This window comes from Belonocnema kinseyi, chromosome 3 (assembly GCF_010883055.1).
Source record: "Belonocnema kinseyi isolate 2016_QV_RU_SX_M_011 chromosome 3, B_treatae_v1, whole genome shotgun sequence".
Classification (NCBI taxonomy): domain Eukaryota; kingdom Metazoa; phylum Arthropoda; class Insecta; order Hymenoptera; family Cynipidae; genus Belonocnema; species Belonocnema kinseyi.
This window is the reverse complement of record NC_046659.1, coordinates 108,662,990-108,673,833: the sequence shown is the minus strand read 5'-3', so window position 1 is coordinate 108,673,833 and position 10,844 is coordinate 108,662,990. Positions and strand designations below refer to the sequence as shown.

General features: G+C 29.9%; 1 protein-coding gene across 1 annotated transcript in view; it reads left to right on the top strand.

The window, feature by feature from the left end:
* Positions 1–3,250: 3,250 nt before the first annotated feature.
* The window catches only part of LOC117169990, an 8,290-nt gene continuing 696 nt past the window's right edge, over positions 3,251–10,844 (top strand). Inside the window, exons 1-3 of the mRNA XM_033356504.1 lie at positions 3,251–3,589; positions 3,653–4,075; positions 4,173–4,457. Coding sequence (XP_033212395.1) covers positions 3,251–3,589; positions 3,653–4,075; positions 4,173–4,457 — 1,047 coding nt within the window. The remainder of the gene's footprint in view (positions 3,590–3,652; positions 4,076–4,172; positions 4,458–10,844) is intronic.

Below are 10,844 nucleotides of genomic sequence, written 5' to 3'. Positions count from 1 at the left end.
ATCAATCTGAAAAATCTCTATCCCATCCATACACTACTCCTTTCCCCTGCCGAGTGAGTCACGCCTACCCCGAAAGGGAAATGGCTTAATGGTGTAATAATACTTAAAGGGTAATGCGGTCCGCGTAATTGATAATTTAGAAACTTCTGAAATCAATTAATTCTGAAATCAATTATGAAATCAATTACGATGTAGCCTGGAAACTTCTCAAAGAGCGATGCGACAACAAAAGAATTATTATACATAATCATACGCAAGCTTTATTTGAATTAAGAGCAGTAAGAAAAGAGTCATCATCATGTTTACGATATTTTGTTGACACTGCTCTCAGGCACGTGCGTGCGCTCAAGGTTCTCGGGCAGCCACCAACTCTTGGGATACCTGACTTATTTATTTGATTATTACTAACCCAGACAAAGAAACACGGAAAGAATGGGAAAGGTCGGTGACAGGCAGCGAAATGCCAGAAACTTTAAATCCACAATCAATTGATCAATCGAAAGGTAATTTTAAGGCTGAAAATAAAGCGTTTTGAAGTGGAAATAAGGGTCATCAATCAAAAACATTGTTGAATACACAATCAAATATTTCATGTTTACATTGTAATGCCGATCATTATATCACTCGAAGACATATTCAGAAATTCTGGACATGAGGTCCAGAATTTCTGAATATGTCTTCGAGTGAAAGAATGCAAGTAGCTAAAAAGAAAGGTTTGTGTTCCAATTGTTTGAGGCGTAACCATTTGATTAATGACTGCAAATCAGGAAATTTCACTGTACGCAATCAGAGACACCGTACCCTATTGCACAGCGATTTCAAATCGCAATCGAATTTCAAAGAAAATAAAAATAATAATGGCAAAACTCAAGGTAAACATTAAAATGTTATGGATTCATCAAATGTTTTATTGTCAACCGCGATAATAGATATGCTTGACAACAAGGGCCATAGGCACGCATGTAGGATCATTTTGGACAGTGAGTCACAGCCTAATTTAATGACAGAAAAATTAGCAAAACATTTAAACCTGAAAAGAACAAAATTAGAATCTTCTATCGAGGCAGTTTATAACATAGAAATAACAAGTACTGATTGGGTTGTTGCGAATGTTCAATCTAAGTCTTCCAACTATGCAACAAAACTTTCCTTTTTGGTGCTGCATGAAATAACTAGCCATACTCCAGCCTCTTATATCGATAAAAAAATCCTTAACATCCCTAAACACATAATATTATCTGATCAAAAATTCAATCAGCCGGGAAAAGTGGAAGCTCTCATTGGAGCCGAGCTCTTCTGCGAAGTTTTGAACACATTCAAAATTTCTCTCGCTTTACCACGAACTGCCTTGCAAAGCACTAAATTCGGTTAGTAGTAACAGGCAAGGTCAACTCTAACTGGAATTAACAAAGGCTTAAATGTCATTCGGTCAAAGATAATCTAAGCTCACAATTAGACAATTTTTAGAGAAAAGAAGAAGGCGAGAATAGACGATATTTTTCTAAAGAGGAGGAAGCATGCGAGAATCATTTTTTTGCTAACGTGCAACGTGATTCTTCAGGCAAGTATGTGGTTCGATTACCTTTCAAGCAACAAAAGGAAGACTTAGGGAACTCTTACGATGTAGCGTGACAAAGATATTTTGCTTTGGGAAGAAGACTCACAAAGAACTCGGATTTGCAACAAAAGTACAATCAATTTATGAAAGAGTATGAAGAGCTAGGCAATATAGAGCGCATCGGAAGGAGCACGGATCAAGGATGCTACTTGCCTCATCAAGCTGTGGTTAGAGATTCAAGTATCAGTACGAAACTAAGGGTGGTGTTTGACGCTTCGGCCAAAATAACCACAGAAATCTCTCTAAATGACATACTGATGGCGGGCCCAACTATTCAGGACGGAATATTTACCCTGATTTTACGCTTTTGTCAGCATCCATTTGTTTTAAGTGTGGACATCGAGAAGATATACCGCCAATTTTGAGTTCATCTGGAAGATAGGAAATACCAGAAGATCCCTTGGCGATATAGCACCGATGAACCACTAAGGACTTACCAATTAAAGACCGTGACGTATGGGGCTTCTGCAGTCCCCTTTTTGGTCGTTAGCTGTTTAAAGAAATTAGCAGAAGATGAGGGTTCCTTATTTTCTATCAGTTGATCAAACTGGCCAATAAGGGAGGCCTTTGTCTGTGAAAATGGATATCAAACATTCAGGAGGTTATTAAGGACCTTCCACATTGCTCTAATCAAACGAGTCTTAAGCTGGATCCGGATCATGCAAGTGAGACCTTGGGAGTGTCATGGAATGACACTCTTATTTTTGAGGTAGATTCGGTGCCTGCCCAGGAACTCATCTCCAAAAGGGCAATGTCGTAAATAACCCAGCTCTACGATCTTTTGGGAAAACTACTATTGTGGAAAACTACAACAAAGTGGGCTGACATTGTTCTCCGAGAAATATTATCATCTTGGCAGCAATATCAGAAACAATTACATCTGCAGAATCATTGAAAAATTCCGAGAGCTGTTCAGGACCCAGGTGCAGATGAACTTCAAATCCATGGCTTCACAGATGTAAGCGAAAATGCTTATGGAGCGTGCATTTATGTACGCTCAACAAGAGGAGACGAACATTACTTTACGTTACTTTGCGCAAAATCCCTAGTTGCACCAATAAAGAATTTAAGTATGCCAAGTCTGGAACTTTGTGCTCTTGGCTAACCTTTATAACACTATAAAGAATTCTTTCAGGCTTAAATTCAGTAAAACGGGGGTTTGGTCCGATACTACGATTACACTCAATCAGATCAGCTCATCTCTTCATGAATACAAGACCTCCCTCGCTAACAGAATTGCTGAGATACAAGATCTCACTCATGTAACAAACTGGAAATATGTTTCATTAAAGAAAAACTCTGCGAACTTTGTCACGAGAGGACAGCTTCCTCATGAATTTATCCACAACACACTTTGGAAAATTGGGCCAGAATGGCTAACTAAACGGAATCGAATTGGCACAATCACTCACTAGAAAATAGGATGATCTGGAAAATGAAAGAAAGGGAACCACCGTGTTAACAACCGTAACCGGAAAACACAAATTCGATCTTTAGACTCGGTTTTCAACGTTTCCAAAACTGCTGCGCGTGACTGCATATTGTTTTCGTTTCATACATAAATTACGTAAGCGAGCATGTAATTTTAATTCATTATCGCAAGACGAACTGCGGAAGGCGTTGTATCAAATAATGTCAGCCATACATCGAAAAGAGTTTTACGAAGAAATCCAGGGTTTGTCGAAGAGTGAAAACCTTCCAAAGACTTCGAAACTTCTCAGGCTACATCCTTTCATCGAAGACCACCTACTGAGAGTGGGAGGAAGAATCAAGAACGCCGAAATCGACAAGGATCAAAAACATCCTATTCTTTTACCTAGAAACCATCCAGTTACCAATTTCATAATTCTCGATATCCATGAAAGACAGTTTCATTCAGGTGTGAATGGTACCTTGTATGCTACCAGGTTGAAGAAATGTTTTCGCGGAAGGCCTAAAGAACTAGATTATGTAATGGGTAACCTTCCTGGGGTAAGAGTGACTGCGTCACGTCCGTTTGAAAATATAGGGGTTGACTATTTTGGCCCATTGTAGGTGAAAGAAAAGCGTCCTCGAAATAGGAATAAAGTTAAGGTAAACGCAGCTGTATTTGTGTGTCTATCAACGAAAGCGGTATACATTGAACTTGTTGGTGATCTAACAACTGACATTTTTATTGCAAGCTTAAGGAGAGTTTTTGCGCGTCGAGGAAAGGCTAAGGCGATCTACTCAGATAATGGTGCAAATTTTTTCGGTGCCAAAAACAAATTGAACGTACTTTACAGCTTTCTCAATTCCGATGAGCATAATAAAAAGGTAGAAAGTTATTTAATTGATCAAGGAATCGAAAGGCACTTTTCTCCACCGCGAACCCCCCATTTCGGTGGGATCTGGGAGGCAGTTGTAAAATCGCTTAAGCATAACATGTTAAAAACGATAGGCCACTCACACCCATGTCATCAGATCCCAGCGATTTGTGTGCGTTGACTCCAGGCCATTTTTTAATTGTTCAGCCTATAACTAGCATACCTACTCTAGATTTTTTGCAGACTCCTACTAATCGAATATCTTCCAGCAACAGATACAAAAACTAAAAGGAGACTTTTGGAAGTGTTGGAACTGCGAATATTTAAATGAAATGAATGTTAGGAGTAAGTGGCATACCGGATCAGCAGATTTAATTAGAATAGGATCTCTTGTTGTTCTTAAGGACGAAAATTTGCCGCCACTTCGTTGGAAGTTGGGTCGAATTATTGAAGTCCATCCAGGCGACGATGGCATTATACGTGTAGCAACTTTAAAGTCTAAAAGCGACGTCTTCGAACGAGGTGTAAAGAAAATTTCGCCAATTCCTGCAGAAGTATAAATTTGTTGAAAGCTTTTCGTTCAAGTCCATCTGAATGTTACTACGTAATATTTAATTTGACAAGAATTCATGCGATTCATACGATTATCACTGATCCTTATCGATCTTATCCGAGGTCCTACGAAATGACGAAGCTTCGAATGTGAATCCAGGAAAGTGTAACCTCAGTACTCTCATGACTGGCGAGTCTATCACAGCAAATTTAAAAGAAAAGACTTGAGCGCGTAGAATATTGTTTTCCTTCCAAATTAAATAACCAACTGTTAAATGAGTTTTTTTGGAACGATTGAAAAATCTTGAAAAATAAAATTTCCGACAATGTAAAATTCACAAAATGGAAAATTCACCAATAACATTTACGAATAATGAAATTGGCGAGAAATAAAAATTCCGAATTGGAATATTCCAGAATAATAAGATTCGCAAATAATAAAGTTGCCGAAAAATAAAAATACCGAATTGGAATATTCCATAATAATAAAATTCCCGAATTTGAAAATTCCCGCACAATAAAATTCACGACAGTTTATAATATCACCGAATTGGAAAATTCCCTGATAATAAAATTCCTTACAGTTAATCATATTACCGAATTGGAAAATTCCCAAGTAATAAAATTCCCGTCAGAAAATTACCGAATTATAAAATATCCGAATATGGAAAATTCCCGAATTTAAACAATTACAATTTTTTTAGAAATATTTGTTAAAGATTAAAAATACAATAATGAAATTTTATCCTTCCAAATTAATTTTAATATCTAGAATTTCAAATTTAAAAGAACAATAATTTCGGATAAATGAAAAATTTCCTGAAAAATAAAATTTCCTAATTTGTAAAATTCTCCGAATTGGAAAACTCCCGAGTAATAAGATTCGCGAATAATGAAATTACCAAAAAATAAAAATACCAAATTGGAAAATTTCAAAATATTAGAATTCGCTAACAATGACATTTCAAAAAAATAAAAATACCATACTGGAAAAATCACAAATAATAAAATTCTCGAATAATAAATTTTCCGCATTATAAAATTCACGACAGTTTATAATATCGCCGAGTTGGAAAATTGCCTAATAATAAAATTCCCTGCAGTTAATTATATTACCGAATTGGAAAATTCCCGAATAATGAAATTCCCGTCAGAAAATTACCGAATTATAATATATCCGAATATGGAAAATTCCCGAATTTAAACAATTACAATTTTTTTAGAAATATTTTTTAAAGATTACAAATACAATAATGAAATTTTATATTTCTAAATTATTTTTAATGTCTAGAATTTTTAATTTAAAAGAACAGTAATTTGGGACGAGCGAAAAATTTCTCAAAAAATAAAATTCCCGAAATTGTAAAATTCTCGAATTGGAAAATTCCCGAGTAATATGATTCGCGATTAATAAAATCACCAAAAAATAAAAATACGGAATTGGAAAATTCCCTGATAATAAAATCCCTGCAGTCAATTATATTACCGAATTGGAAAATTCCCGTCAGAAAATTACCGAATTATAATATATCCAAATGTGGAAAATTTCCGAATTTAAACAATTACAATTTTTCTAGAAATATTTTTTAAAGATTACAAATAAAATAATGAAATGTTATTCTTTTAAAATATTTTTAATATCTAGAATTTCAAATTTAAAAGAAAAATAATTTGGGACGAGTGAAAAATTTCCCGAAAAATTAAATTCCCGACATTGTAAAATTCTCGAATTGGAAAATTCCCGATTAATAAGATTCGAGAATAATAAGATCACCGAAAAATATCGAATTGAAATATTTCAAAATATTCAAATTCGCTAACAATGAAATTGCCAAGAAATAAAAATACCGAATTGGAAAAATCACAAATGATAAAATTCTCGAACAATAAAATTCCCGAATTGGAAAATTCCCAAAGAATAAAATTCAACACAGTTTGTAATATTATTAAATTGGAAAACATCCAAATAATCCAATTCCCGGCAGTAAATAATATTACCGTATTGAAAATTTTGCAAGTAATCCATTTTCCGACAGAAATTTGCGGAATTATTAAATATCCAAATTGAAAAATTCCCGAAATTTTACAATTACTTTTTTTTATAAATATGATTGATTGATTACAAATATAATAACGAAATATTAATTTCACAAATTATTTTTAATGTTTAGTTTCGGGAATTTTGCAATTCGGATATTTTATCAGTCGGTAATTTTCTGTCGGGAATGTCACTATTCGAGATTTTTTGAATTATGTAATAATAATAACTGCTGTGAATTTGATTATTCGGGAATTTCATTGTTCGATAATTTTATTATTCGTGAATTTTCCAATTCGGTATTTTTTTCGGCAATTTTATTATTCGCAAAATTTAATATTTGGAAATTTTCCAATTCGGTATTTTTATTTTTCGGCAATTTTATTATTCATTAATTTCACAGTGCCGGGAATTGTATTTTTCGGCATTTGTCAGTCGTCCCATTTTTCAAATCAAATATTCTTTTCAACGAAAGGATGTAATAAATCCATGTTGAAATTAAATTCAGACATGTCAGAAAATAATGTAGAAGATTTTAAAGAAATTTTATTATTTTATAGGATTTTACAAAATATTATGAAAATTTGCGTCATTTTAAAAGATGGCTTGTCTTTAATTCTTTAAGATATTTTTATCTGACTTTAAATTTTCTAATAATTTTCAAATATCATTAAAATTTTTTAAAATTACTTTATATAATCTTCTAAATTTTCCCAAAAATTTTAAGAAAATTTGTTTATTCTCTTAAATTTATTCGATTTTTTCTTATTTCTAGCCTCACTAAATTAAAAAATTGTTCTTAAAATCTTCTAAAAACTTTTTACGAAAGTGTAGGAAATCGTTTAATATGTTTAAAAACCTTGTTCAATTTTCTTTTGAAGTTAATTTTTCTTTAATTTAATCTTTAAGCTTCCTCTTTGAAAATTTTTGTAATCTTTTAAAATCTTTTTTAATAATCTCTTTACATTAATATTTCAAAATAAAAAATTATTAGAAAATTTTCCGAGGAACCTGAAAGAATGTCTTTCATTTTCGTTTTAATTGGTGTAGTACGTTTTCGTCATTTCTTTGCACTTGTGCCATTAGTTCCAAATTATAAAATTTACTTTCAATCATACAATTCAATTTTAAATTAATTCTTACTTTGTTTCTGAATTCTATAATTTCAGAGATTCTTTCATTTAAAAATAATTATTTTAAAACGCTTTAAATGCGAAGTTACAATTTGAACTCCTTGCTTATACAATTTTCCAATGTTTAAAATGTCAGTCTCAAATTTTGTAATTCTTACAGCTTTAGATTTCAAATTTTTAATTTCAAAAACGTTTAGATTAAAATTGTACAAATTTAAAATCTTTTTTTTAAATATTACAAGGCCAACTCATTTTTTATTTAATTTAAAATAAGGTCTCTTAAAAAAATTTAACTAATCTAAAATTCTATGATTAGAAATGACTAATTATTATGGTTTTAAAAACGCGAAAATTCCTATTTTCGACCCGAAAATTCAAGACTTTTATAGAAAATTCAACTGTTGGTTCAAAATTTGTACCGAGTTCTTAAAAATGATTACTTTTTTAGTTAAACATATCTCATCTTAGTTAAAAATTAATTTTCTTAGTTTAATATATAAATATTTTGTTGAACTATTTTGTTTAAACTGAATTAGTTTTTTTCCTTGTGTGAAAATTAATTGTTTGAATTAAAAATTGAACTATTATATTTTTGGTGAAAAATTTATCCTTTGTATTTGAAAATTCGTGGATTTTTTTTAAACTTCGTCCTTTACGGTAAAAAATTAATCCTTTGGGTTAAACATTCACCCATTTTTTTTAATTTATGTATATTGTGACAAATTTATCTTTTTATTATACACAGTTTATCTTTTTGGTGGTCAACTTAACTATTTAGTTCTAAGTATATGTTGTTAAAAATAGATTTCCCATCAGTAAAAATTTTTTAAAAATAAAAATTCATGATTTTAGTTAAAAATAAATCTCCTTGGTTCAAAAATTAAAATACTTCGTTGAAAATTCCTTTCTTTGGTACAAATTGTAACTTTAATTTTAATTACACAATTTGGATTAAAATTTATGTAATTTATTGAATATTAATTTTTTTGTTAGAAAATTAATCTTCTTTGTTGAAAATACAATTATTTGGTTACACCGTGATGTATATTATTTTGTTGGAAATTAATCTTTTTGGTTGAAAATGTAATGGTTTGGCAAAAATTCAAATGTTTTGTAAAAAATTATTTGCTTCATTGAAAATTTGATTCATCCATTTTTTATTTAAAATTCATCGCTTTTTGTTATAAATCAAATTCTCTATTGAAAACTCATATTTTTTCATTAAAAATTTAAGTTTATAGTTGAAAGTTGAACCACTGTGTTCAAAAATTCATTTCCAAGTTTGAAGATTTAACTATTTTGTTGTATTCTAAAATCTAAACTATACATTTCTTTATACGGAATTTATGTTGTTTGATTAAAAATTTAACTTTTTTGTTAAAATATTACCTTTCTGGTTGAATTCAACTGGTTATGAATTGAAATTGAAATTTTTTGTTAATTATGAAATAACTTTTAGAATTGAAAAGTTTATAATTGTTCTAAATTATATAGAATTGTTATTTATATACAGTTTCTCTAAAAATTATGAATGATTAAAGTATGTAGGTCCTTAGCTATGAATATTACCTTTAATAAATAATTATAAATAAAATAAAATAATTAATAATATAATACTTTTGATTATTAATTCACGGTGATTATGAGTTTATGATTGTTGAGAATGTTCTCAAACTTCAAATTATTTTCTAATTTTTTTTGTGAAACATCTTTTCAAATAGTTCTAATTTTTTCGAACACTTTTATTAATTCCTGTAAAATAAAAAAAAATCACTTAAAATGTCCCAAGTTATTCTTTGAAAATTATGGATGTCTTTCGAAATCTTTTTTAATATTCTTTTAAACTTAACTTTTCAAAAGAAAAAGTCATTAAACATTTTCCTAGGAATCTGAAAAAAAATGTTAAGTTCTTCAAACTTTTGAAAATCTTAAAAAATTGATAGTTGCAATTTTTACCTAAAGTAACATTTCCAAATTCATAAAAAGTTTCTTGTTTACAAAATTGTAAAAAATCTACATTTTTCTTAAAATTTTTGTTTATTTTAAATTAAGAATTTTTCTGGATGATTTTTCTGAATTTTTCTGGAGATTTCTAAACCTTCTAAATATCTTTTAATTTTTTACGAATTTTTAAAAATATTTTTTAAAGACAAAAAATCTGCCTTAAAATAATTCAGATTCTTTTTTAAAAAATTTCTGAAATACTTGGAAATCTTTAGAATATTATCCTAAAAATAGTTTTTCAAAAATAAAAACCTTTAAACATTTATGTGGGAATCTAGCGAAATATTTTTCATTCTCTCAAAACCTTTCGTAATTTCAATTTAGCTTCTTTTTTCAAAATCTTTAACAATGCCCATTTAAAAAAACATGACATTTTTCAATAGTTTTAAATTAACTTTGAATTGTATGAATACTTTTAAATATTTATTAGGTTAATAGAATTTTTTCAATTTCCTAATTCTGATTAAATTTTTTTCTCTGAGAATTTAAGAATTTATTTTTATTGATACAAAATTGCATTTTCTATCAATGCATGTTTTTAGTTGTTACAAAAAACATATTATCATAAAATATGTATTTAAAATCTTATCTTATCTACAATTAAATTTTAAACATAATAGTTGAATATTCAACCTAAAAAGACAAATTCCCAACGAAAAAGTGTCATAGCTTATATTTTAATACAAAAAGAATTAATTTAATACAACAAAAGAAAAGAATTTTGAAATGGAAAAGACGAATTTCCAAAAAATTAAGATTTTACGCTCAAAAAATAAATAAAAGTTTACCTAAATTATTGGACCCTCAAGCCAGAAATAAAATATAACTTTTCAACAGAAAATTAATTTTCCACGAAACTGATGCACGTTTATCCAACAAAAATGAAATATCAAACTAAAAAATGATATTTTTACTAATACATTAGTACATTTTCTGTTAAAAAAATATTAATTTTCAACAAAATAATTAAACTTTCAACCAAAGAGAATAATTTTCCACTAAAAATATAAATTATTATTATTACACCATTAAACCATTTCCCTTTCGGGGTAGGCGTGACTCACTCGGCAGGGGGAAGGAGTAGTGTGTGGATGGGATAGAGATTTTTCAGGTTGATCCAGAATTCTCGTGCTATTTAAGTAAATAACACGTTCGTTCCGCAACACTGCTCCGACCCAGGTTTCTGATCAATCTCTCTAGCAATCACCCCAAGC